At 35.1% G+C, this 27,879-nt stretch overlaps 4 protein-coding genes and 1 long non-coding RNA gene across 12 annotated transcripts; 4 read left to right on the plus strand and 1 right to left on the minus strand.

The window, feature by feature from the left end:
- On the plus strand, nt 1-3,427 carry LOC110716920 (caffeoyl-CoA O-methyltransferase-like). Of its 2 annotated transcripts, none has more exons than XM_021895572.1 (6): nt 1-117; nt 247-352; nt 477-556; nt 1,453-1,597; nt 2,077-2,208; nt 2,988-3,427. In XM_021895572.1, exons 2-6 carry the CDS (start codon nt 257-259, stop codon nt 3,276-3,278), a joined length of 744 nt encoding a protein of 247 aa, XP_021751264.1. In that variant the 5' UTR covers nt 1-117; nt 247-256; the 3' UTR covers nt 3,279-3,427. The 2 variants fall into 2 exon arrangements, with proteins under 2 accessions (XP_021751264.1, XP_021751265.1); XM_021895573.1 differs by having other exon boundaries at nt 26-62.
- A 4,291-nt stretch (nt 3,428-7,718) lies between these two features.
- Nucleotides 7,719-10,099, plus strand: LOC110716954. Of its 2 annotated transcripts, XR_002510635.1 has the most exons (4): nt 7,719-8,242; nt 8,355-8,393; nt 8,492-8,525; nt 9,624-10,099. It is a non-coding gene; the product is annotated as an uncharacterized LOC110716954 (long non-coding RNA). The 2 variants fall into 2 exon arrangements; XR_002510634.1 differs by lacking the exon at nt 9,624-10,099 and having other exon boundaries at nt 8,492-8,602.
- Nucleotides 10,100-12,299: 2,200 nt separating this feature from the next.
- On the plus strand, nt 12,300-15,748 carry LOC110716799 (caffeoyl-CoA O-methyltransferase-like). The gene is made up of 6 exons (XM_021895436.1): nt 12,300-12,551; nt 14,209-14,291; nt 14,391-14,470; nt 14,557-14,701; nt 14,870-15,001; nt 15,332-15,748. The coding sequence occupies exons 2-6, from the start codon at nt 14,220-14,222 to the stop codon at nt 15,620-15,622; spliced, it is 720 nt and encodes a 239-aa protein (XP_021751128.1). The 5' UTR covers nt 12,300-12,551; nt 14,209-14,219; the 3' UTR covers nt 15,623-15,748.
- On the minus strand, nt 15,606-19,880 carry LOC110716797 (deoxyhypusine synthase-like). 6 transcript variants are annotated; one of them, XR_002510599.1, is made up of 10 exons: nt 19,520-19,880; nt 19,008-19,215; nt 18,749-18,916; nt 17,604-17,822; nt 17,282-17,368; nt 16,592-16,697; nt 16,277-16,512; nt 16,069-16,166; nt 15,871-15,923; nt 15,610-15,697 (listed from the first exon to the last, which is right to left on the minus strand). XR_002510599.1 is itself a non-coding variant. In XM_021895434.1 (9 exons), exons 2-8 carry the CDS (start codon nt 19,203-19,205, stop codon nt 16,086-16,088), a joined length of 1,095 nt encoding a protein of 364 aa, XP_021751126.1. In that variant the 5' UTR covers nt 19,206-19,215; nt 19,520-19,880; the 3' UTR covers nt 15,606-15,697; nt 16,069-16,085. The 6 variants fall into 6 exon arrangements, 4 of the variants coding, with proteins under 4 accessions (XP_021751126.1, XP_021751125.1, XP_021751124.1 ...); XM_021895434.1 differs by lacking the exon at nt 15,871-15,923 and having other exon boundaries at nt 15,606-15,697; XR_002510598.1 differs by having other exon boundaries at nt 15,871-16,166; nt 19,520-19,879.
- Nucleotides 19,881-22,770: 2,890 nt separating this feature from the next.
- LOC110717021 lies at nt 22,771-23,777 on the plus strand. Its single transcript, XM_021895661.1, has 3 exons — nt 22,771-22,780; nt 22,837-23,627; nt 23,706-23,777. Exons 1-3 carry the CDS (start codon nt 22,771-22,773, stop codon nt 23,775-23,777), a joined length of 873 nt encoding a protein of 290 aa, XP_021751353.1.
- The last annotated feature ends 4,102 nt before the right edge of the window (nt 23,778-27,879 follow it).

A 27,879-nucleotide genomic window follows, 5' to 3' on the forward strand; every position in this document is an offset into this window, starting at 1 on the left:
TAGTTTTTGCATACACATTTTATATATTGGAAATAATCTGTTGTTTTAGCAAATATTTCAGAGTAAGTTCTTCATTTTGAATCAACAATATGATCAGGATTTCACACTAGTGGTGAAGTACGTAATCCTATATTCCTACAGGACTACCCCTCTCATTGCCATTTACAGATCTATGAGGTCTTTTTTGCATGTCCATTGAACAAAAACTTTCAACTAAAGAAACTCTAAACATAAGAAGTTGTGCAGGAAATTTAAGATGGAATTTGATCTCAAGAAGCAGGCGAAGGAGGAGTTTGATATCAAGAAGCAGGTGAAGAATACAGGGTTGTTGCAGAGTGAGGAATTGCACAATGTTAGTCTTGCATTCAATCTCGCTTTCGAGTTATTGATCCATATTATTGATCTTTGGATTGTAATGCTGAAATTTATTTGATGTTGTGCTTAGAATTAACCTTACTGTTATTATTTTGATGCAGTATATTCTAGAAACTAGTGTTTATCCACGCGAAGCAGAACCTCTCAAGGAGCTCAGGGAAGCAACTGAAAATCACCCTAAGTAAATTTTTTTTCTTTTTCCTCTGCTAGCCTATTACTCCTTCTCTCACTTTTCTATGGTTACGTATTTTATGGGCGCCTCTCTACATTTCTAAACTTTCCTAAAATGGGATACTAATTTTACGCATTACCTTCATATTTTCACACTCCCAATACATTTAATTATCATCATATTACCTTTTTTCAATGTAATTATTTCCATTTACTAAAATATATACATATTGCCAAAGAAACTATATTCATTTACGAAAACATTTACATACTCTCAAAGCAGATATTTCCGTTTATTAAAATTTTTACTTACTTTTTTATATTCTAATTTTGTATACTTTCAAATTTTTATTTTTTTTCAATATTTACGTAAAAACCAAATATAACCATAGAAAAGTGACAGAGGAGTACATATTGACGGGTTGTAATAATGTTAAAAAAGTGTGCTCATTTACACTCCGTGTTTTCAAGTCAATCACTCATAGTAAATTTAATAGAAGTCAGGAATTTAGATATGTATTTACGTCTATACTTGATTGATTTGACTGCCATAATAAAAACACAACTGTTTATTATACTAGTTGGTGTAATTATAATTGTAAACAGTCAATAATTTTAGACCAACCATGCATCCTTAATTAAGATAAGGATATCACATCTTTCCCAAATAATTGAACTATAATACTCCTTTCATTTCCACTTTTTATTCATAGTTGAATTGGTGTTTTATTCATCTAACTTTTACTTAAATAAACTTACAAAGTGGTAACTCATTGAGATTTGATTTTCAATTCACTCATTTAAAGAGAGCACGTCTTGTACTATGACTTTGTTGTCTTACGAATTTACAATACTTCCAAATGTGTGTAAACTTGGTATTTACAGCCTCTTCTAATAATTTATCAGGTCCTTCATGGCTGGCGCACCAATTGCAGGACAAATGATTTCATTCCTTTTGAAGAAGGAAAATGCTAAAAAGACTATTGAAGTTGGAGTTTTTACAGGATATTCCCTTTTGCTAACTGCTCTTTCGATTCCGGATGATGGAAAGGTTGAAATTTTTTTGAGTTATCTTTTCGTTACATCGTCCCAACCTATTTTTGTTAAGTCCGAAGCAATATATTATAAAAGCACCTTTTTTTTCCGGCAAAAAAAAAAAAAACATTTCGTTTATAATTTCCCTCCATCTGAAAGAATGACCCTTATGGCTTAAATCTAGTCCAAAATAATCATTCTATTTATATTAAAATACTCTCCAATTTGTGCAAAGTTAGCTTTCTCATGTAAATTTTGCTTTTAATTTTTATGTACTTTTATTATTTTTATTCTAGCTAACCCCATGTGAAATTCACTTTTCAATGTACTTTTACAACTTCCTCTTTCACTTTGTTAATTCTCGTGAATTTTGCTCATAAGGGTCATTCTTTCAGGGATGGAGGGAGTACTGGGTCATTTATATCATTATTTTTCTATGGGGAATAGATTCAATTCCATGCAAAAGTAAACAACTTTTGTTATTGATTAGTACAGATTACTGCAATTGATTGTGATAGAGAAGCATATGAGATTGGCTTGCCATTCATCAAAAAAGCTGGTGTTGAGGGGAAAATTGATTTTATTGAATCAGATGCTCACCTAGCTCTTGATAATCTTCTGTTGAATGTAAGTACATCTGATTTAATAGAATTATCTGATTTCACCACTACCTTTACCTAATATCCATAATAAGTCATGTTCTAATAGACTTTTCTGCAGTTTATTTCAGTTATATACAATTTAGTTCGATTGACCTCAGCTCAAAAGAACAGAGTGTTACTCATCCCACCACCTACTTACTTTATCTGCCTTAATTAATATCCATCTCACATGTATTTGACTTCAAATTTTCAACAAACATAATTTTGTAAATACTAACATATAACACAATAATATATTGTACATCCCTAAAATATATAGAGCCCTTGCTCTTACAATAATTGATTTCCTCCATAATACAGCCCACCTATCAAGCTATCACAGATGGGACAGCTAGTTTAGCTATTAAAGCGTTTATTGCATGATATGATTTGATTATTTATTTTGCAATAAGTCAATACCCCACGCAATGTTTGTTATTTTTTAAAAAAAATAAATAAATAAATAAACCCTCAATGCAATGTTGAATACCTCTATATTGTACTTCTTCCGTCCCTTAATTAGATGTCTACTTCTCTTTATTATGTGAGTAATAAATGTTAGAAATAGGCATCTAAAAAGGGACGGAGGGAGTACCAATGTACATTATACAAAATTAATGCAATTTTAATAGATTTTGAAAGTTTTACTTAAATTAAAATCTAGACATTTCAAAAGATATGTTGTTGTAACTTAAACAAGATATGTTGTTGTAGCTAGATTAAGACCAAATTGATGAGTAAATTTGATCGAGTACGTGTATACAGCCTAAGAATGAGGGAAGTTTCGACTTTGCCTTTGTGGACGCGGACAAGCCTAGCTACCAACATTACCATGAGCGGTTGATCAAGCTCGTCAAGGTTGGAGGCGTGATTGCTTACGACAACACGCTTTGGGGGGGAACAGTAGCCATGCTTGAATCACAAGTACCGGACTTCATGAAGGAGTACCGAGAGGCCATCATGAAATTAAACAAGTCTCTTGCTGCTGATCCTCGCATTGATATTGCTCAACTTCCTCTAGGTGATGGTATTACCTTTTGTAGGCGTCTTTATTGATCAATTCTCTTAATTCTTCTAATAATAATGTTGCAATTGAACAATGCAATCAAAACTTTGTAGCCGCTTAAACAATTTGTTAGCCAAGTTAATATTGTGTGTAGAATTGCACATTAATTAATATTGTTGATCATTTATACTTGGTAAAATTGGCTAGAACAACACAAACTATTGGTTGGACACACTCAATAGCATAAACTTTAAATGGAGCAATGACAACACGAACTTTAAGGGTTGGGTGATGTAAATGATATATAATTTTTTGGGTGCCGAAGATTCCACCGAATTCTGACTTCTATTACTTTTCTTTTTTTCTTTTTATTAATTTAATCCCTTTTTCCTTCACGTGACTACTACATTCTTTATTATTGGGATTTGTCCAAGGTTGAGGCAATTCTTTAAATTGGCATCCATTTTCATCATCAAACCTAGCTTTAAAACCTCAGATCAAACCAAGCTCCAATAGGTTATGTAGGACCAAAAAACTCTAATTTAACTCCTTTTTTCCTAATGAAAGTCACAACTTCAATGAAACGATCAGTTTTAAGCACAGAAATATCTTCAAACCATGAAACCACTCATTCTCTTTACTTTTTCTTATATAGATAGTCAATAATTTATAATTTTTTATTTTTTTTGGTGCACACGAGCAGGAAAGAAAAACAAAATGAAAAAACCGAGGAGGAACAAGTCCAGGCATAGCCTTTTACAATACCACCATATAAAATACGTCCTAAAGGAGGAACTTGAATCAACTCAATATTTTTATTTGAATTTGCCAACCAATCTACAACTCAATTTACCTCTTGATAAATATGGTGGACCTATATCAGCTGATTGCATCTTGCAATGATATTATTTCCTTCGTTATAAGGCATTGTGTTATTAACTACTCCCTACATCACTAAATATAGTTCTCATTTTCATTTTTAATGGTTCTAAATATTGTTCTCAATCCTTTTTTTTACTACCTCCTCCATCTCTAAATATAGTTCTCGTTTGCAAAATAATGGAATTAAGAAATATTCTGTAGGAGGAGGAAGTACTAAAAGAACATGGAAAAACCAAATTGATAATCATTTGCAAAGAAGAAGAGAGAGAAAATGTACTTTTTTACTTTTTCAAAGAGAAAAAATATCATAGTAAAATAAACAATGTGATTAATGATGCACGAAAAATTAATAGAGGGTACTTTTGACATTTCATCTAATAAAGACAAAAAAAAATTGAGGGTAAATGGGTGATTTCCTAAGAACTTTGAGTGGGTGAATTGTAATATGAGTACTCCTAATTTTTTTTTTGATAAGGGGTACTGGTGAATTGTAATACTGTACCTGTAATGTTATTACTCCCTGCGTTTTTAAATACTTGTTCCATTTCTCCTGAGCACGTATGTCGATGCAAATCTTTGATCAATTATATCTTTAATTATTAATAAGTATAAATTCTAACAATTGAAAATTAATAATTTATTCATTGAGACGATTCCAACAAGTACCCACAAGAATATATTTTTTCCTATGTATAAATCACAAACATTAGTTAAAGTAGGACAAATGAATAGTGCAAAAAGTAGAAATGGAGCAAGTATTTAAAAATCGGGGGAGTATTAATGAATTGTGTTGAAGTATATCCTACCAAATAATACCTGTAAGTGTCTCACATTGAGAAAAGAAGAGAGAGTTAAACACTTTATAAGGTTAAGGGGTCTCCTCCTCCTATTGTCATTTGGTTTTGGGATGGCAATAAGTCTATTGTGCACCCTGGTCCATCTAGAATAGCTGGACCACAAACCCATTTACATTACAAACTTCATTTCTCACTAAAATCATAGGCCCAAACACTCCCACTTTCTTTCTTTCTTAATTTCGCTCCCAACAGACATATTTAAAAAAAATAAAATAAATAAATAAATAAAAAACTGACGAAAAATTTAATTCTTTCATTTCCTCTTTCAATTGTTGAACTGCACATTCTCTCTCCTCTGCAAATTAACGAACCGACATGGAAGAAAAAACAAGAAAATAGTGCAGAAAGGTAAATTAAATTTGAACACTTAGTAAAAAAATTGAAACACTTTACAAAAAATGAACATTTAGTAAAAAAAATATGAACACATCACAAAAATTGAACATAAACATCCAATTTTATATGTTCATATATTATAAAGAAATGTTCATTTTATATGCAGTAAATGTTCAGTTTATATTACAAAACTATTGAATTATTACGAGTCAGACAAGCTTCTTTCAAAAAATTGATGTTTATTATATAATGTTGTATTTAATATACTTAGGGGTGGGACTTCGGTTTGGCGGTTCGGTTTGACCTCGGTGTGAGTCGGTTTCGGTTTGGAGCGGTTCGGGTTGAAACGATTTGATTTAGCTGACGGGTCGGTTCAGTTCGGTTTCGGTTAGTCACGGGTCGGTTCGGTTTCGGTTTATTTCTTTACGGTTTAAATTCGGTTTGGGTCATAAGCGGGTCGGTTTATAAACAATTCGGATCATCCCGGTTCAGTTTGAAACGGATCGGTTTAGGGGCGGGTTTACCCAGGTTGATGACGGTTCGGTTTACAAACAGTTTGGATCATGCCGGTTTGTTTGAAACGGGTCGGTTTAGGGGCGGGTTTACCCTGGTCACTGTTGGTTTGGTTTATAAACGGTACGGATCATGTCGGTTCGGTTTGAAATGGGCCGGTTTAGGGGCGGGTTTACCCAGTCCAATGTCGGTTCGGTTTATAAACGGTTCGGATCATGCCGGTTCGGTTTATAAGCGGTTTGGGTCATGAATTCATGAATCATGATTGTTTTAAAGATCGCGTCATGACCATGATTTAATGAGTTGATACTTAGAATACAATAAATCGATAATTAAGGAAGTACAAGTACTCAATTAGATCGATCAACAAATGTTTTAAATTTTTAAGTTTTAACATATATGTTTATCGATTATACGTACATAGTTACATACTTAATTACTTACATACCAATGATTCAATGAGGCAATGAGCCAATGATACTATGATACCAATCGTACATTCATACCATACTACCATATGATATACATAATACGTATACATTAACAATATCGTATTGAATCAATTTCAATTTCCAAACATTTGCATATCTTATAATTTATAAGTTACACACTTACACGAGATTAAATGGATTATTTATTTAGTTTGGTACTTTATTTAGATTACTAACTCAAACAACTTGATAAGTTAAATGGACGAAATGACATAATGACTAAAGTGGTGATGAAATCATTATGCAATACTAATGTACAATTAGTCAAATAATCAACGGTTAGATTGAATGCCCATGAAAAACAACAGCTAGATTTCATTACTTTATTAGTTACTACTCATTACTTTATTAGTTATTACTTATTACTTTATTAGACTTATTCTTATACTCTTATTACTTATTAAGTTATTAGTTTATTACATTTAAAGTCACAGACTCACAGATATATTCATATATATAGTTATACATAGAGATGTTAGATATTGATGTACATTAAGTCATTAGCTATGTCATATTGAATTCATTCAATTTTGTTTCATTTGTGTTTCTTACAATTTATAAGTATATACATAATACATATACATTAACAATATGTCAATATCGTATTGAATCAATTTCAATTTCCAAACATTTGCATTTCTTATAATTTATAAGTTACACACTTACACGAGATTAAATGAATTATTTATTTAGTTTGGTACTTTGTTTAGATTACTAATTCAAACAACTTGATAAGTTAAATGGACAAAATGACGAAATCACTAAAGTGGTGATGAAATCATTATGCAAGAGCAATACTAATGTACAGATAGTCAAATAGTCAAATGGTCAAATATACAACGGTTAGATTGAATGCCCATGAAAAACAACAGTTAGATTTCATTACTTTATTAGTTACTACTTATTACTTATTAGTTATTAGTTATTACTTTATTAGTCTTATACTCTTATTAGTTATTAGTTTATTACTTATTAAGTTATTATTTTATTATATTTAAAGTCACAGACTCACTGATATATTCATATATATAGTTATACACTTATACATAGAGATGTTAGATATTGATGTACATTAACGTCATTAAGTCATTAATTATGTCATATTGAATTAATTTCAATTTTGTTTCATTTGTGTTTCTTACAATTTATAAGTAATATTGTAATATTATTATTAATAATAATAATAATAATAATGATGATGATAATAATATTAATAATAATAATAATACTTATAAAAAGAATATTAACATAAAATTATACTAACATTCTAACAATAATAATAATAATAACAATAATAATACTATTAATAATAATAATAATAACCTCAAAATAATAATAATAATAATAATAATAATAATTATAGTAACCTCAAAATAATAAAATAATTAATAATAGTTTTCAAAAAAAAAAAATAATAATATATTAATATATTTTAATAAAAAAAAGAAAAAGTCTCGAAAAAAAAATAAGACCGTTGATAAAGCTGGCATGTTGCATGAACATTCTGGAACCAGACCTTTATTACTTTATTACTACCAAAAAAAAAATGAACGGTGAGATGCTGAGATTAAAAATGGACGGTTAGATTAGGAGAAGAAGTAAAACCTAAAACTAAACCTAGAGAAAACTCACTAGCACACACGCCTCATTTGTCATTTCCTCATCTCTCTGATATTCTCAAACATCTCTCTCTCTCCTAACCTCCTAACCCTAACTATCTCCCTCTTCATCTGAATCTCTCAAGCTTTCTCAAATTCTCAGTTCTCACGCCTATGAAACTCTCATTTCCTCATCTGATATTTTCATTTAGTCTTAAAATTTCAGATTTTTTTTTGGAAGGTCTAATTCTTTTGTTCATTTATTCCGAATTGATTAATTTCTGTTTTTTTTTTGTAGATCTGTCATATACTCATATTCTACTCACGGCAATATAAGGTATTTGTATTTTTCATTCTCATTCTAAGTCCCGATTTTTATTTTTTTTTTGTTGAAAACTTCTAATTTCCTATTTTTTGTTCTAAGTTCTGTTTTTTCTGGTTTATTGTAGATCTTTTTTCTGGATATTCTCAAACTTCGAATTTTTCTGGTATTTTTCTGGGTTTTTATAAGTTCTATTTATTCTGGTTTATGAGTTTATCTGCCTTTTTTTTTTAATTTTAATTTTTTTTTTCTTTTTTTTTGTAGATCTTTCATATTCTCTACTCACGGACGATATAAGGTATTTGTATTTTTCATTCTCATTCTAAGTTCCTATTATTTTTTCTAAGTTCTGTTTTTTCATTTATTATTTTGTAAATTATAATTTCTGATTTTTTTTTTGAAAGTTCTAGTTCTTTTGTTCATTTTTTGTTTTGCAATGTATATTTTGTGATTTTTTTTTTGATACGTAAATTTTTTTTTTTTTTTTTTTTTTTGTAGATTTGGTATTTGTATTATGGTTGTGTTATGTTGGTTGTTTTGCAATGTATAGTCGCTAGATCTTGATTTTCACAGGGAGGGGAATTGAATTATGGTTGTGTTGTGTTGTGTTGGTTGATTTGGTTGCAATTTTTATGCGATTAACGGGTTACGGTTTTGTCTGTGTGAACATAATTCATGTGATTAATTGGTTTGAAGGGGAGAAGGATTACTCTGGTTCACCTCAAATGAGTAGACACGTTTGTTTCACTTAGCTAGTGCAGCTTTCTAGTCTTTTAGAGAATTCTTATCGAAATATATTGACATTTCTGTTGAATAAGGAATTAAGGGGGTGGTAGAAGGACGAGGAGTATTTTGGCAGCTGTGAGCAGGATGCTAATGAAGAGTGGCCATAGTAATCAGTAAATGTTGTGATGTGTTGTTGAATGAGAATTAGTTTTTGCATTTACATTGATGCTAGCTGTTTTGAGAGTGGATTAATTTTATTTTATTTTTTGTTGTTGGTGTTGTTGTTGTTGAAGGAACAACTTCTGTTTTCTTAATTTGATTCATTTTACTTATTGTAGCACTACAGATGTGCATTTGCATTGAGTTAACTTATTTTCTCTAATTAACTACAATATTTGTTTTCTCTTAGGTGCTTAATTGTATTATCTAGAAGCTACACAATTTCTTCAATAAGTCCCCATTCTGCTAATCTTATTCTGCTTAAAGTTAGTATACTTGTATGTACTTAAAATGTATACTTGTATGATTGGCTTAAAGTTGGCTTAAAGTTAGTACTTAAAATGTACACATATGCCAGTCACATGAGACAATGCATGCTTAATTGCTCACTATTAGTAGAATCTGTCACTTCATTTGGTACTTATAAATGCTGTTTTTTTTTTTGTTTCAGTCATGTCTTGCGAGTATGATGAATTTGACTATGAGAGGCAATCAAATTTTGATACTGTTAGCTCTCAAGCTGCCTCTGTCCCACTCCCGGTTGATGATGCTAGTAATACCGGCACTATCAATTCAAGGGGAACATTTTGACGTTCTCAAGTATTGAGAATCTCAAGCTTCTTCTCTTCCTATTTTAGCTAATATGGCAAGGGATGTTTTGGCCATTCCTATTACATCGGTGGCCTCTGAATCTTCTTTTAGTTTGGGTGGTCGTATTTTGAACAAATATAGGGGTAAACTTTTGCCAAAGAATGTTGAGGCATTGGTTACCACCCAAAATTGGTGTCGTGGTTATCAAGCGGATGTTGAGGAAGACGTCCTCCTTATTGGTAAAGAGATTGAAGCCGAAAGTGCTTCATCTGCATAACTGGTATTTGTGTCTCATTGTGGTTTATTTTATCTTGAAAAATCGTTGCCCTTGTCATTTATTTTTAGACTTGCTGGCAGCATTTTTCAAGACTTTTAAAATCGTTGCCCTTGTCATTTATTTTCAGACTTGCTGGCAGCATTTTTCAAGACTTTTAAAATCGTTGCCCTTGTCATTTATGTTGAGACTTAAATAGTTAAATGTATTTTGGTACTTGCTGGCAGCATTTCTCAAGTTTTTATTAAAACAACCATTGCTCAGTGATGTAAATCTGAGAGCAATTTTAAAAAACAAAAGCTATCATTTTGAAGTTGCTTGAACTTGTTATGAGCTGCTGCCTGCTGGTAGTGCTTTTGCCTTTTGGTTGTTGTCTCTGCTGAGTTGTTGCTGTTGTTGTTTTGTTGCTGTTGTTTCTTATGCTTGCTGCTGTTTTGTAGCTGCTGTTTCTTATGCTTGCTGTTTTAATTTTTCTTGAATCATCGTTGCCCTTGTCATTTATGTTGAGACTTCAATGTATATGTACTTGCTGGCAACATTTTTCAAGTTTTAAGTTAAAACAGCCATTGCTCAGTGATGATACGATAAACGTAAATCTGAGAGCAATTTTGAAAAACAAAAATAAGTTCCTGCTGAGTCCCTTCTGCTTATATTATTCCTTGCTTCTGATAAGTTGCTGATCTGTTATTGCGTGTGCTGGTTCCTGCTTGTTGCTGCTATTTCCTCTGCTCTTGGGTGCTGTGCTGCTGCTTCAAGATTCTGCTTCAAGATTTTGCTCCCAAATCACTCACATTCTCACTCCTCCCTTCATCTTATCATGTATCATTTTTTGCAACCCTAAACTTGATGATATTTCAGTTGATAAATCTGAAATCTAATCTGGGTAGTAGTGATAGTAGTTTCATTATGTATTGGTATATGTATTGTGAATTTTAATCAATGAAAATGGTGACTTTTTTTAATTGCTTGTTGATATTACTCTAATTTTAATGCTATTTATCTGCTGGATTTGTGGTAATGTTATGAAATAATTGTGGCTACAGATTTGGGATGCCTCCGTATTTATTAAAATTCTTTTACTTAATATCTGGTTTAATTTAAGAAAAGCTAAAAAAATGTGTTTTATAAACATTTTAGTCCTCCCTTTTACAAAATACTTGTATAAGAAAGTTTTATAAAGTGATAATGTGAATGATTGTACGCCTTATTGACTAGTACAGTAATATTCTAATGCTTATGCCACTTGTGTAACGCAATCTCATACATCTCCAATCTTATGTTACCTTTGAGGCTTTGAGTGATATTGGATGATCATGAATATCAAGGAACAATGAAGATAATTTGGGTGGACTAGCATTATTACTGGAATGAAAATGATACAAATGATATATCTTGTAATTAAAATAAATAAGTAATCTAAAACGATATTAATAATGTCGTTGGCCTAGATCTAGGTAATATAAACCTTTGTATAAACCTAAGCCGTTTGATTAGATCTACATTTATTAACATTAATTGTATTTACTATTTAGCCATTTAGGTTGTAAATAATTCAATTTGAATTAAGCAGTTTGTAATCGGATCAGTTTAAACAGGTTAGCGGATTATAACGGTTCGGTTTATATGTGCGGTTTAAACGGTTTCGGTTACAAATGGTTCGGTTTAAACGGTTTTTTTTTCGGTTTAAACGGTTTCGGTTTATAAATGGTTCGGGTCATTAACGGGTTTATAAACCATTCGGTTCGGTTTCGTTTCGGTTCGGATTTGCGCAGTTTGGTTTGTTATCGGTTTACGGTCCGTAACGGGTTGACATTGAGCGGTTCAATTCGGTTTCGGTTTAATATTGAACGGTTCAGTTCGGTTTTCGGTTTATATTTATCGGTTTATAAACGGATCGGTCCGTGATGGTTCGGTTCGGTAACGGGCGGTTTCACGGTTCGGTTTGAAAAGTCCCACCCCTAAATATACTACAAGTTCAAAATTTGCGATTGTTCAGATTTTTTTACTAAATGTTCAAAAGTATAGGCGTGGTACAGTGCGATTGTTCAAATATTTTTACTAAATGTTCAAAATTTGCAATTGTTCTTATCTTTTTACTAAATGTTCAAAAGTATAGGCGTGGTGCACCTATTTCTAGATGGACCAGGGTCTACAGAAGAATTTGTATTGGAATAAAACCTCCTTTGAACTTGTGAAGTGGACTTTCTCTCTTGATTTGCTGGTGCGACTCAAACTCATATTGAACATAGTACCAAAGCCAAGCACACGATTTGAGACCTCTATTGACTTGATTATATTGTCAGGCGCAAGGTATGTAACAAATAGTGATTTAGGGTGGGTCACCAATTGAGTGGCTATGCGTATTGGTACGTATTCGTTTCTTTAATCCATCAGTTAACTGTACCAACACTTCAATTTAAACTCTCATATTGAAAACAAACCAACATTATGAACATCAAAACTAGCCTCGACAAATACGATTGAATTAAGAAGAAGCTTGCATATGTTTATTTGGTACGTTATTTGCTTTGATTTTCCCCTTTTATCTCTTTTATGTTTCCAATCTTATGAAATTCAATTAGTTAAATAATTAAGCTAACTTTGTTACGAAGTACTCCGTACTCTAAATTCACTTCAATTTTATGTTTCTTTTTTGTTATTTTTTATTTTTATTTTTTTAATTTGGTGTTCAATTGTTCATCATTATTTGATTATTCGTTCAAGGAATGTTTAAGACTCTAAGTGATGTCTCCGTAATAGCTATCACTCACTCTTCCTTTGTAGATATGTATGTATTTCCAGTAATTCCAAACCTCAGGTGTAAAGTCTTGTCACTTTCCAAAGTTGTTGATTTATACTACGGCCGTTTACTAATAATAATAAGGAAAAATTGATTCTAATAATCCCACCTTTAGTCGGTTCGCTATTAATAATTCCATCTTTTGATTATTATATAATAATCCCACCTTTATAGGACATCTTCTTTTATTGATCCCTAACTTGTTGATGACCTGTTTTGATAGGTTAAGATACTATGTGTCACTTTGTGATTGGTAGAAAAAAAAAATTTAAAATAAAAAATAAAAAATAAAAATTCAAAAACAAAAAAAACAAAAAAAAGGAAAAAAAAAAACAGCCTACATCAACCCCCACGGCACCATCCGACGCACCTCAACTCCGGCAGCCTCTTCTCCCACCCAAACCACCGGAACCCCATCCTCACCCAGCGAGAACCGGACCTTCCTTTCTCTTAAAAAAATAAATTTATTCTGAAATTTCGATTCGAAAAACTGTAAATTTTCAGTTTAGTTTTGAGCTCCATTAATGGCGGTTTCAATGATTGGGTTGTATGCTAGTCTACCGAGTAGCATGTGTCCTATGCTGCATATCCTCATCCATGATGTTCAATCAATTCTCATTCAGTTGTGGCTGTTTGACGCCGGGAAAGGGGAGGGGTTGGTTTTTGTGGGTGGGGAGTGGGAATTGGGGTGGCTTGAGCGGAAGGAGGGGTTGGTTTTCGTTTGGTGGGGGTGGAGATGGGAGTTCCGGCAGCGTGGTTGGAGAGGAGGAGCTGCCGGAGCGCAATTGTTGGGGTTGCCGTGGGGTTGGGGCAGTTGGACTGGGATGGTTTTTTTTTTTTTTTAATTAAAAAAATTTTAGTTTCTTTTTTTTTTTTTTAATTTTTTTTACCAATTACATATGTTTTTAAATAATAATAATTTAAAAAAAAAAGTTTACCTAATGTATAGGTTACCGGTCATAAAGGACCAATAGAAGAAAATGCCTTATAAAGGTGGGATTATTAGATAATAATCAAAAAGTTGGATTATTAATAGCGAACCGACTAAAGGTGGGATTATTAGAATCAATTTTTCCTAATAATAATAATAATAATAATAATAATAATATTTACTGATTTCCTCCCTATTTTGTAGCTATTGATTTTTATTCAATAATAATATTATTTTAAGGAACAAATTTTTTTGCTGAACATAAATTATTTTTTCTGAAATGAACCTCTCTTTGTTTTTTTTTTTTTTTTTAATAACGGGTATGGGTTCAAATAAGTAGTAATCCTAGTGGGCTACCACTCTCATTGCCAGCTACATATGAGGTCCTTAAACTACACTTTCAACTCAGAGAAATTTCTTGCCCATTAAAATTTATGCAGGGATTTAAGCTATGGCTGTTGATTCTATGAGTATGAAGCAAATCAAGAACACGGGGTTGCTGCAGAGTGAGGAACTGCACAGTGTTAGTCTTGCACACGATCTTGCTTTTCTCGAATCATTGATACTATGTTGATCTTCTTTGGATTACATTGAAGTTAACCTTGCAATTGTTTGGATGCAGTATATTCTCGAAACTAGTGTTTATCCACGCAAAGCAGAACCCCTTAAGGAGCTAAGGGAAGCAACTGAAAATCACCCCAAGTAATACAGCATTCCCTTTGTACTATCATAGTTGAAGATTTATTATTCTATACAAATTCTGTACTCATTTCTTCTTCACTTCCAAGGTCCTACATGGCTAGTGCACCAATTGCAGGACAAATGATTTCATTCCTTCTGAAGAAAGAGAATGCTAAAAAGACTATTGAAGTTGGAGTATTTACAGGATACTCCCTCTTGCTAACTGCCCTTTCGATCCCGGATGATGGAAAGGTTAACTTATCGAACAAATCTTCTTATTAGTTATCACATTGTCTCAATCCCTTAACTAAAGACTATGATGTTGAGTTATAAAATTCTTTATATTAACTGGATCATTTCTATTTTCTCCTTGTCAATAACTTATTTAAAGATAGCCTACTTCTGTTTTTGTTACAAAAGATTGTTGCAATTGACTGTGATAGGGAAGCATATGAGATTGGCTTACCATTCATCAAGAAAGCCGGTGTTGAAGACAAAATCGACTTCATTGTATCAGATGCTCATCTAGCTCTTGATAATCTTCTGCTGAATGTAAGCGTACTATTTTTTAAGAAATAATCTCCACAATATTACACAATAAATTAAGGCTAAAAGATTCCTTAAATAAATCTAAAAAAGCTCTAGACTACATTCCTTCCACAAACAAAAAAAAAAAAAAAAAAAAAAAGTTCTAGACTACATTGCTTTAATAACCTTCATATGCTCATAGATTTAGACTCATTTACTATTGTTTCGGGTAGGAACCAATTGCCCTGAATATGGTTGATTTTATATTTGAAAATTATTTCACAAGATATGATGCCTACTGTCTTGGCTTAGATAATGATTTAGCTGATGTATTACCTTGTTGAGTGACGACAGGCAGAAAATGAGGGTAGTTTTGACTTTGCCTTTGTGGATGCGGACAAAACTAGCTATCTGAATTACCATGAGAGGTTGATGAAGCTCGTCAAGGTTGGCGGTGTGATTGCTTACGATAACACACTTTGGGGAGGAACAGTAGCCATGCCTGAATCACATGTACCAGACTCCATGAAGAAGAATCGAGAGGCCGTTATCAAGTTGAACAAGTCCCTGGCTGCTGATCCTCGCATTGACATTGTTCAACTTCCTCTGGGTGATGGAATCACTTTTTGTAGGCGTCTTATTTGATCTACTATTCTACTGTCTTCATGCTTCTATTATTATTTCAATTGGAGGACCATACAATTGCACCCATTGAACAATCTGTAAGCGAGTGTAATAATGCGTTTAATGCAAAGTATTTGATTTATAGTACTTGTCTTTCACAACACGGGGTTTAATCACGGAGCAAATAAGGTTTCCTAAAGGAACAAAATTTGGAGATATTAAATCTCTGCAGAATGATGTGTAAGAGTAGCTCAACAATGATGCTTTACCAGCTAGGCAACAGACGTCGAGAGACCAGAGTTCAACAATTTTGCTTATATATCTGTCAACCAGATTGGCGGGCGCAAAGACGAAGGATAAGTGAAACAGCAGAAGCACTAGCATAATTGATTGTTTTTGCAGTATTATTGTAGGTATCAAGTTTAATCACCCTCGCAGAAATGTAGAAAGTGAATATCAAAATCTACCTCTGTCAGCATTTGAGCTAGCCTCTCTCACACTCTTTTTTAGCCGCAAAGGTCTCCGCGACTAATAATGGGAAAGCAATAGTGGCATCACAATGCACCTGAACATCAAGGTCATAACTAATTAGGACAACCAAAATAAATAAAAGTAAATTAAGCAGGCTAAAAAAGTAAGACTTAAAGAAAAGAAAATATACACAATTACACAAACCTTCACGGTTTTAGCAGAACCTCGGATTTTTCCCCAGGAGATGGCCTCATCAGGACGAGCACCAGAATCACTGCCGTCATACTCCTGGGCAGTGTTAATGAAAACTGCATAATCTGCCCCATTTCGCATCATATTTGCATTGCAAATGTGATGTTTAGGCAACCCTCCACCAAGAATTATCATTCCAGTCTTCCTGGGGCTCGCATGAACAGCCTCACCATTCATGGCTCTTATATCTGCATATGACCATAAAATAATTGTAAGCAAATTATATTGGAAGATGTCGTACATCAGATTAACAAGAAAATAACTGACCTTGAACTATGTCGATAATTAAACCTGGATTCCGAATTGAATGAAAATACAACATGTCTCCCAGCGAGCCGTCTGTCAAACCTGGGCAGTATACTGGAATATTATTCTGAAATTTTATGCATGAAGTGAAAGCTGCATCAGTTAAACGCTATGGGGGGAAAAAACATAAACAAACAATTTTAATTTGTTTTTATTTATTTATTTATTTATTTTTTTGATAATCTAATATCCACCAACCACCACTTTTCTTGATTAAGATTTAGATTGACCCTTGCTCAAATTTAGCAGGAACTAGTAAAACAACTTCTTCAAACTGACTTTTGTTGAACAGATTTCCATTGTGAAAACAGTTAAATATCAAAAGCATAAGGTCTCGCTACTAAAGAGCATTTAGACTTTTGTTGAGTTTAAGATAATTTTTTGATAGTATTACTAGTCACAGCAGTGTTTTCAGCAATACTTCAAATTTTAAAAGAAGATAAGCATGAAAGACCATTACATGAACTGTCAAACAGGCTTCTAAGTTTGGTATTAATGTGCATTGAAATTGAGCAGCATAGAAAAGGAACACCTTCATGCCTTCATGCACAAGTTTGACCAAAACTTAAAACGGCTTAATATGATGTAACATATTATGAGAATCTATGGGAGAAAAACCAAGCCTAACCTCTAAATGAGTAGATTTTTCACCTTGTATGCCCAATAAAGGTATGAGCTCTCATCATTTATTTCTTTACCCAAACAAGCAATCACCTTAGATGGCGTCCATGTTATCTTCTGCATTCAGCAATTTTTGAGAAATATGAACATAAATAAATAAATAGAAAAAAACTGACAAGTGCCAACAAAGAAAGCTTGAAAACATATAATTAATGACAGGGATGAAGTAATTCTAGGGTTATGTTGTACTTGAAAAAAAAACCAGCCACACACCGAGACACAAAAACAGAACAAAAATATCTAATTGGAGATCAATTCATCAGATAACAGACATCAATAATTAAGAAATTACCTTTTTAATCTGCTCTTCTAGCATTTTATCAAAAATTGGAACAATCCAATCCTCAAATTTGCAGTAGTTGTCATTTGGAACCAATAAATTACCAATGCGATTCAATCCTTTTGAGCGTAACTGAGCTCCAGGTAAAGAAAATTCACCCTTGAATGTAGGTGCAAGACATTTAACAAGATCCTCCTCTATACCACCGGTAGTTGTTACAACGACATCAACCTGAACAAGTGCAAATGCCCGACCTTTTGAGTGCAAATAATCTAATCCTAGAAAGTTGGGTGAAAAAAAATGCTAAACTCTTTACTTCATACAAGGCCATGATGGAGAGAAGCAACAGTTATGTGAGCAAAATAACAGATCACAACGGGATCAATCAGCTAATAATTCAAATCACATAGCCAACAACTCTGTATTTTAGGCTCCCAAGACATATCTAACACGAAATTTCTCTTAAAAAAAAAGGGATTGATGCTACAGTTGAAGGTTTGAAGCCGAAAGTTATCAGAGAAACAAAGCCCCTAAGGTTTGCACGAAATTTTTCTCTTTCTATTTCCCCTTTTCTTTTGGTGTTTGAAGTGGACAACGACATCCCAAAGTCTACATTATTAGTACAGCCGTGCAGGGAAGAGACATTATGGAAGCAACAAAACTTAAGTAGTGAAGCCATGAAGAGTTCCTAGAAAAAGGAACTACTTCAATCACACTTCTTCCAAGCAATAAAACTAATGTGGTGAAAGACTGAAAGGTTCCTAAAACCCCCTCTTTTACATACGCCTTCTTACAGTTCTCTATCAAAAAATATAACTCAAATATGAGACAGCCACTAATATTGCCATTAACAATGATACAGTCAAACAATTAAGAGAGAGAGTGCCATTTAAATTGCTGTGAATGAGTAAATAAAAAACATCCTCTCAAAAGTCTCAACAAATAACAGATTGCAATCTCTGAGCTACGAGTCATTTGCTACTGCACAATCTTCTCTCTTAGAAAATACTTTCTTTCACCCAATAACCCAAGACTATGTTAAGCATAGGATCTACTGAAAGTAATAAGTTAAAAACCCCACAACTAAGTTCACACATTTGAACAACACTTTCGAAAAAATCAAACAAAGTGAAATAATATCTAAACCTTAATCTCACCATATCATGCTGAGTAAGATATCGAAAAGTGTCACGAACACCAGAAGATATAAGATTCGAGGTAAAACCTAAAAACACTTTGCACCCCACGGATTCCCTGTAAACAGGATCCCTCTCTTCCTTGCTGCAATCTTCATCGGGTATCTCATTTGCCAGCCGCCAATCTAGCTTGAACCACACAAAATACACAAATGAACACAAAATGAAAACGAGCAGAACAACACCTAAAATTAATAAACAGCTTAAAACTCAAGCTAACCATTTGATTTACAACATCGATAGCATCACCGAGATTAGATGCTTGGAAACCGGTTGAGACGAACGATTTCAAAAGCTTGGGATAGTTCACTCCTTGATTAAAATCATAACCCTCAATCTTAATACATTTCCCTTCAAGGGTTTCTGATTCCTTGAACACCACAGAACGAACCGACGCCATTATATCATTATTATCCATATCTCAACACCTAGTACAATTTATTACCACAATTAAAATGAATGAATTGCTTCTCAATTTCTCACTACATAAACATTACAAAATTTTTACAAAAACCCAATTTAAAAGCTAAATGAACCATATGAAATGAATTGGTCAGAGAATCTCAAAAGCACAGAATACTTTAGATTAATAATTGAGGAATAAAAAATCCCAAAAAAAAAGAATAAAAAGGGTATTTGTAGAAAAAAGCAATGCAATTAACAATGGTGCAGGGTAACTAAGAAAGAGCAGAACTCTAAAGAAAGAAAGAAAACGGAGAAGGAGTGCATTACCTTGCCGCAGGATTAATGTGTCTGGTTATACTTGACGCCGGATTCTGCTTCTGCGCGGTATCACCGGCGGCTTGTGTTAGGGAAAAAAGGAGGTGAGGGGGTGTCGGAGGTTAAGTTTGGGGTCGGGGAATTGGAGCTGTCGTGGGGTGGGGTCCGGGTAGGGAGAGGAGGTGATCAAGAATTCGGATTGGGTCGGGCTTTAACATAAAATGTGATCCCCAAATTCGCAAAAATAGTGGCGGGCTTTAGAGTGTTTTTCAGGCCAGGTTTGGGTAGGGATGGTAATCCAACTCGAGTTCGATTTAAATTCGATCTGATCCGAAGATATAAATTTGATTCGAATTTGTTTAAAAATAATCCGAATCCGATTAAATAGATCCGAATCGGAATAGGAGGCGGATCGGACTTGGACCTTGCGCGAAGTCCGGTCTTAGTTCGAGTTCGACCGGAGTCCTAAGTTATAATTTATATACATTATGTTTAGGTTTTGTATCTTAGGTTTTTTTGAAATTTTTATACACTAATATGATGTACAAAAACATTATTAGAGACAACACAAGCATGTATAAATATATCACACATTGTTCTTTAAAAAAAATAATTAAAGAGTACTTAGATCAATCCGGATGTCCGAATAAACGGATCGGATTCAGACTCGGACTCGGGTCAATCGGATTCGGACCCGAGTCCACGATCCGAATATTAAACGGATCGAATTCGGAATTATCCTCATCCGACCCGAATTCGATCTGTGATCATTCCTAAGTTTGGGTTTTTACTAAAAAAAGTGTACTGTATTTGGCTTACCCCGCCCTATTTTCGGGGCGGACCATTGTTGAGCATCACCACCACGAGGGCGGGTGATGAAAATCGATCTCCTGAAATCAGGAGGGAAGCTCAACCACCTAAGTTATCACTCGCTCTCAGAAAGGGTTGGATTTGGATTACCAATACTCGACTGAGAAAGCTTCAGTTTATCATCATAACTAGCTTAAGACCTATGCCATGAACAATTATTACTTAATTCATTATTATTATTATTATTAACATAACAATAATTTATACTTCCACTTTATTAATATTAGGTAACAAAGATATTTGGGAAATTCTCAACGGCGACCCCCAGCTTCTGCTACGCACCAACGGTAACCCCCTTTTTTTTGGATTACACAAAATGACACTACTTATCTTTTTTCCCCTAATGATGACATTAATGATGGTGTTTTAACATAAAATCAAACCATGGTTAACCAAAATAGCGAAATGACAAAAATGCCCCCTTTTTATTTCACCCAACCACCCGATTTTAATTCCCTCCATTTATCTCTCTCTCTCCTTCGTTCTCCCTCTTCATTACTCTTCATCTTTTTCCTTTTGGTGCCTTTCTCATCAAAATGTTCATCGAGACACAAAAAAACGCAGAGCATTGAATGCGTACTCTATAATACCATCAAAAATAGACGGTGATAGTCATTTTTCTTCTGGGTTAAAGTAAAGGGGGATTCAAACTTTTTTGATTTCAAAAATTGCGACTAGGGTATACAAGTTTGGGCTAAGAATCTGGGGTACCTGGTGAAAGATCGAATCTTTCTGCATCATCTTGCCAAAAAGAAGTTCAGGATCCAAAACCCTAATTATTATATAACGTTTGAGTTGTGCATGTTATGTACTCTGTTTTGGCATGATCGTTTTGTTGCATGTTTTATGTGGTTGTATTGAAGTATTATGCCCTAAAATGAAATTTTTTGTTGTCTGTTTACTGATTTTGTGTTATGGACTTGCTTGTCTATGTTTGTGCTTGGAATATGGTATGGTGTTAGAATGAGAGATACGGTGGTGTTAAGGTTTCAGTATAAGGGTGTTGAGGTTGATGTGGTAGTTGAGGATATTGACACAGTCAATCTAGTTAACCTAGTGATAGAGTATTGGGATAAGGCTGTTGAGAGTAAGAAACCAATTCCAAAACATGCTAGTTTTGCTTATGTTCACAAAATGAAACATGTGGACTTGATTAATGATCAAGACTTGATGAAAATGTTTACTAACTTAAACGGAAAAGACCTTATACATATATGGGTGGAGGCTAATTCACCAAATGAGTTACTGAAGGTTGCTAGGAGTTTGAAGGAAAGTAGGATAGCTGCTGAGTTGAAACAAAGTGTGGGACAGTTGGGTCAGACAGAATGTGATCCTGAAAAGGGAATCCCTAGGAGAAGTATAAGGAAGCTAGAGGGTAGTTCAAGTCAACCTGTGATAGATGTTGAGAGACCTAAGAAACTAACCCCTAGGAGAAACACTTCATCCAATGTTAGAGAACATGTAGACTCAGTTCCAGACCCTATTCCTGAACCTGTTAATGAGGGAGATAATGAAGCTGATGATGAAAGTGATGGTGAACCTGTTGAAAAATCCTATAGTTGAAATATATAATGCAGTACCTAGTGATGATACCTGGGCTGATTTGATGAGGGAAATGGAAGAAGATCAAGAATACATGAGTAGGGGGAGAGGAAGAGGGAAGGGGAGACCTAGAGGGAGAGGTAGGGGGGAAGAAGCACCTGTCAAGCTGACAGGAGGTAGGATATGGCATAGTGGACCTGGAAGAGACTTGAAGGCATGGTATAGGAAGCAACTGGAGAATACAGTAGAGACTGAGGCTGAGAGGTTGGCTAGGGAGAGGTATGAGAAGAGAGAAGAAGAGATGAGGAAAGAATTAGGGTTACTATAGAACAAGCCAAACCAGTCCAGGTACTCAGAAGAAGTCCAAGAAAAAGGTTCCAAAGTGAGGGTCAGACAGAAGCTAGGATAGACGTGATTGCACCACCTCTGTCTGAGATGAATGTTATCACAAGGAAAGCTTCAGGGACCTCTGGGGAGATAGTGACATCTTCTAAATCTTCCAAGACATCTAGCACATTTGGTAAAAGAATTCCAGGGACTAAAGCTAGGAGGAGGGGATTGATTATCAGAACAAGTTCTGATGAAGCAACCAAACCATTAAAACCAACTTACTGTGAGTTTGGGTGGAGATGAAGCTATTCTGAGTGATGAAGGGGATGAAGGGGATGGTGAATTTGATTCTGAAGAAGATGAAGATCAGGAAGATGGTAATGTAGATCAGGGAAATGAAGATGAAGATGAAATGGATGAAGATGACGTGGAACCATTTGTTGACAGCTTTGACCCTTGGGAAGGCCTTGTGTGGGAGAATGACAATGAAGCTGAAGATTAGTTTGCAAAATTGTACAAAAATGGAGAGTTGTACAATGATGAGGAGTTTGGCAAAATTGTCATCAAACCATGGCAATTATTCATAGATAAACAACATTTGAGAGATGTTGTGAAGGATTACTGCATACAAAGTGAGTTTTCTGTAGTTGTGCTCAAGGCATCTAATTTGAGGTGGACAGTTAAATGTTCTGCAATTTACTGTGAGTGGAGGCTGCATGCATCTAGGCTTCCTGATGGTGTCACATGGGCAATCAAGTCCATTCAGAACATGGAGCACACTTGTTCTGGTTTAGAGGTGAAGAATCCTATGATGTCTACCAAGTGGGCTGCAAGAGTGTTGCTTGAGGATATAAGAGCCAACAATGATATCCCTGCCAACTCATTGAACCAGTTACTCTGGCAAAGATATGGAGTACAAATGTCTACAAGTACTCTATACAGGATGAGATCAAAGGTTCTGAGGGATATTAATGGGGGTCATGACATCTCATATGCCCAGCTTCCTGACTACTGTGAAATGGTGAGATCAACAAACCCAGGTTCTTCAGCATTCTGTGCTTGGACACCTCAAGATCATATTGACAGGCCTCTGCAGTTCCTAAGTATCTTCATATCATTCAAAGGTTGTATAGATGGGTTGCTAGCTGGTTGTAGGAGCTTTATAGGTATGGATGGGGCTCACTTAAAGGGGAATTATGGTGGTGTCTTGTTATCTGCAGTAGCACTGGATGCAAACAATGCGCTATTCCCCTTTGCTTGGGCAATTGTATCAATTGAGGACACAGATAATTGGAAGTTCTTTGTGTGGCATTTGAAGAACTTGCTCAAAGACAGTGGGAGAGGTGATGAGTGGTGCATTATCTCAGACAGACAGAAGGTATGAAACTTAGCCTCAATTTTCTTTGTTAACTTCCTTGAGCATGTCTTTGTCTTACATCTATCTATTTTTGTGTAGGGTATTGATGCTGCATTAACAGAGTTGTGGCCAAAGGCTGGAAGAAGATATTGCTGCAAGCACTTGCACTAGTAGAAAAAAAGAAATAGGCAACCTCCCTATGGCAACGGTTCATGAAAACCGTTGCCAAATTAAGTGAGCGCCATTTTTTTGAAAAAAAAAATAGATTGGTTACAATTGGCAACGGTTAACCGTTGCCAATTGATTAAATTTAAAAAAATAAATAAAAGGGGTAGAGTTGGCAACGGTTAACCGTTGCCAATTTAAAAAAAAAACCCGGGTTTTTGAATACTAAGCTACTGTATACTCCCTCGTTCAAGTGCAAACGTTCTTCTTCTCTCAGCTCTGTTTTTTCTTTCACCTCCAAAAACGCGCGCCTTCCCCCAGCTCTCCCCAAACCATTCCTCCATTGAAGCTTCCATTGAAGGGTCCATTGAAGCTTTTGCCTCCTCACGCACGCAGTGGGTCTGGGTTTGTTCTTCTACCTCCCTCCCTCACGCACGCACTCAGCTCTTCTCTTCTGCCTCCCTCCATATATGCTTGCATTATTGAAGTATGTAGCAGCTCCTCCATTGTTATAGCGCTCCTCATTGCTAGGTAAGTCGTAATAGCGCTCCTCCATTGTTATGGTTTTTGAGGAGTTGGTCTTTAGTTAATATTGACAAGTTTCTTGTAATTGCTAGGGTTTGTCAATAATTGCTACTTAACTCCTCCATTTATACGCGCAAGGCTTAACTCCCCCTCCATTGAATGCATAAGGCTCCCCTCCACAAATGTAAGGCCTTTTTTAGTTGTTATTGTTGTTGTTTATAAGCTGAGTACAAGCTACATTTACCTATATTTCTAAATTGTTATGAGAACTTTATTTATCATCACTAATAAAGTTGAGAATTTTATTTTGTTTATAGGATAATTTAGTCCTTTTTATTTAAGAGAACAAAGTTGAGAGTTTAGGGTTTAGGGTTTAGGGTTTAGGGTTTAGGGTTTGAATATACTTTTCTTTATGAGTTGCTTCTCACTATATATATGCGTGTTTCAGGCTAAGAAATGGGTGTCAAGGGCTTCTAGGGTAAGATCATCAGTTTGGAGAGTGGGGGGAAAACATCCTGGTATCTTACTCTGACTGCCCTTGTTCTTGCTCACTAATATCATTCTTATCTTTTCCCTTAATCTGGTTTTCTATTTGTGTTCTATATAGGTTACACTGAAAAAGATTATCAGGAATTTTTGGGCGAAGCATAGACCTTGGCATTGACCTTCTATTTGAGAGTGTTGAGCCTTTATAGGTACTCAGGTATATATATATATATAACTTTATGTGCTTTAAATAAGTTCTTGGTTGCACATTTTTGTGGAGATGGTGTGTGATATAACTTTAGTGCATCTTCTATCATGATGTGTGATTAATCCATTGTTTTTAAATTGATTTCATGTATCATCATATGCCTAGATACCCGTTCAAGGCTTTCTCATTAGGAGAAAGTCTTGAATAGTCCCCGGTTGGGACTGTTCTTGAACGTTTACTCTCACTTAGGTGGTGAATGTATGTCAGTTTTTTCGATTTTAAGGAACATCTTGGCTTAGCATTTCCTAGATTACCATGTTCTCTGGGTACATATGTGGGTAAGTAAATACCTACGTCATGTGCTTGGAGAACTGGGGGGAAATGCTGCCGGATTTTCCTTAAAATTGGAAATCTGATATACATTCACTAGTGAGAGTAAACGTTCAAGGATGGGTTAGGTTGGAGTGATAAGGACCCTTTGGAAGCATATATGCATTTTTGTATCTATATGAATGTTATATGCATGTTGTGTGTTTGAATTTGATTTATATATATAATAGATGTAGCAATTATACATTATTCGTAATATGTTGCCATGTTTAGAGAAAATTTACTTAATGGAGAAGGATCGTGGATGGATGTATGGTAGACGTGATACATTGGAACTCTTTAATGGGGTTCAAGAGTTTTGCGAGACAGCTTCATCTTATCAGCGCATAATGGGTTTCGAGTGCCTCTATTGTCCTTGTGTTGATTGTAATAATGTGAAGGTGGTCAATAGTGTTGATATCATTAGAGATCATGTAGTTTGTCGTGGGTTTAGGGTTAAATATCATGTGTGGATTTGGCATGGTGAAGAAGGAGAGTACAGTGGGGATGTTATTGGGTATGATGTGCATGATGATAGAAGCAATGATATCCGTGTGGACGAGGAATACAAGAATGATGAACATATTGTTGATGATGGTGCTAAGGAGGGATTTGAGGATGATCATGTGGATGAGATTGAGGATGAAGGTGTGGATGAGATGATGCGTGGTTTTGAAGGTGACGTGTTTGAGTCATTATCGGAGGCTTCTAAAAAGCCTTTATATCATGGGTGCCAAAAATACTCCAAACTATCAGCCGTGCTAACGCTTTTTAACATTAAGTCGAAGCATGGGTGGACGGAAAGTAGTTTTACTTCCTTGTTGAGCGTGTTAAGTGAGATGTTGCCCGATGGGAATGAAATTCCTAAGTCTTACTATTACGCTAAGAAGCTCATGTGTCCATTTGGTTTGGAGTATAAGAAGATACATGCATGTCCTAATGATTGTATTCTTTACCGAAATGAATATGAACAATTGGAGGAGTGTCCACGATGCAAGAAGTCGCGCTACAAGCGCAAGAGTTGCAATGCTGGTACGAAGGGACCTCCTGCTAAGGTGTTGTGGTATCTTCCCATAATTCCAAGGTTTAAGCGTCTGTTCTCTTTACCAAAAGACGCTAAAAACTTGAGGTGGCATGCAGAGGGAAGAAAGAAAAACAGAATGCTGAAGCACCTAGCTGACTCCCCGCAATGGAAGAACCTTGATATGAAGTTTGGGGAATTTGGTGATGAAGTCAGAAATTTAAGGCTTGGTTTGTGCACGGACGGGATGAATCCATTTGGCACTCTTAGTACCCAGCACAGCACATGGCCGGTACTTTTAGTGATCTACAATTTGCCTCCTTGGTTGTGCATGAAACGGAAATATGTAATGCTTTCACTCTTGATATCGGGGCCAAGGCAACCTGGAAACGACATAGATGTGTATCTTGCGCCATTGGTTGATGATTTGAGAAAGATGTGGGACGAAGGGGTTTCCGTGTTTGATGCTCATAAAAATGAGATGTTCACATTGCGTGCAGCTCTTATGTGGACCGTTAATGATTTTCCTGCATATGGCAACTTGTCTGGGTATAAGAATAAAGGGAAAAAGGCATGTCCCATTTGTATTGATGATACGCCAAGCAGACGCCTTGATCATTCTTTCAAAGAGGTGTATTTGAGGACAAGAAGGTTGCTCAGGCGCGATCACCCGTACCGTCGACAGAAAAAGGCTTTCGATGGGACGGTGGAAGAGGGGACTGGTCCTAGGACACTGACTGGTGAGGAGGTTTACGCTCGGGTTAAGGGTGTACGAACAATATTTGGGAAATCTGAAAAAGCGGCGGAATCAGTTGCTCTCTTTAAAAAAGAATCAATCTTTTGGTTGCTCCCGTACTGGAAAGAACATGACGTTAGGCACTATCTTGATGTAATGCATATAAATAAGAATGTGTGTGACGCTCTTGTGGGAACGCTGATAAATATTCAAAACAAGACAAAGGGCGAAAAGGGTGCACGTTTAGATTTGGAAAAGATGGGGGTGCGTCCAGAATTGTGGGTTCAGCAAAGGGTTAGTAAGGGAAAGGAACAGGAAAAGGAAAAAGAAATGGGTTCGAAAAAGGGAAAGGGGAAGAGCAAGGGAAAGGGAAAGGCCGCGGATGCGTTGAAGAAGAAAAATGAGGGAAAAGCCAAAGAGGGGAAGGCCTATTTACCTCCGGCTTGCTACACATTGTCAAGGGTAGAAAAACGGATGTTTTGTGAATGTCTGTATGGCATTAAGGTTCCATCAGGGTACGCATCTAACATGAAAAGATTTGTATCTTAAATGGAGAATTGAAGCTGACAAGTATGAAATCCCATGATTGTCATGTTCTGATGCAAGTTTTTCTACCAATTGCAATACGTGGTATTTTGCCAAAGCACGTGAGGGAAGCTATTACAAGTCTCTGTTCGTTTTTCAATACAATATGTAGCAAAGTGCTTGATCCTTGTACACTTGATGCTTTACAGGCGGATGTGGTTGTGACTTTGTGCAAATT

The sequence above is a fragment of the Chenopodium quinoa genome, unplaced genomic scaffold (genome assembly GCF_001683475.1).
Source record: "Chenopodium quinoa cultivar QQ74 unplaced genomic scaffold, ASM168347v1, whole genome shotgun sequence".
Classification (NCBI taxonomy): domain Eukaryota; kingdom Viridiplantae; phylum Streptophyta; class Magnoliopsida; order Caryophyllales; family Amaranthaceae; genus Chenopodium; species Chenopodium quinoa.

Coding starts and splice junctions, on each gene's coding strand:
- LOC110716797 (XM_021895434.1), bottom strand. CDS start 19,205: ATGGATAATAATGATATAATGGCGTCGGTTCGTTCTGTGGTGTTCAAG. Junction 17,369..17,603: donor TAGAAGAGCAGATTAAAAAG/GTAATTTCTTAA, acceptor TGCTGAATGCAG/AAGATAACATGGACGCCATC. Junction 16,513..16,591: donor AATTATCGACATAGTTCAAG/GTCAGTTATTTT, acceptor GGTCATATGCAG/ATATAAGAGCCATGAATGGT.
- LOC110716920 (XM_021895572.1), top strand. CDS start 257: ATGGAATTTGATCTCAAGAAGCAGGCGAAGGAGGAGTTTGATATCAAG. Junction 353..476: donor AGAGTGAGGAATTGCACAAT/GTTAGTCTTGCA, acceptor ATTTTGATGCAG/TATATTCTAGAAACTAGTGT. Junction 557..1,452: donor GCAACTGAAAATCACCCTAA/GTAAATTTTTTT, acceptor ATAATTTATCAG/GTCCTTCATGGCTGGCGCAC.
- LOC110717021 (XM_021895661.1), top strand. Junction 23,628..23,705: donor TTATCTCAGACAGACAGAAG/GTATGAAACTTA, acceptor ATTTTTGTGTAG/GGTATTGATGCTGCATTAAC.
- LOC110716799 (XM_021895436.1), top strand. CDS start 14,220: ATGGCTGTTGATTCTATGAGTATGAAGCAAATCAAGAACACGGGGTTG. Junction 14,702..14,869: donor CGATCCCGGATGATGGAAAG/GTTAACTTATCG, acceptor TTGTTACAAAAG/ATTGTTGCAATTGACTGTGA. Junction 15,002..15,331: donor TTGATAATCTTCTGCTGAAT/GTAAGCGTACTA, acceptor GAGTGACGACAG/GCAGAAAATGAGGGTAGTTT.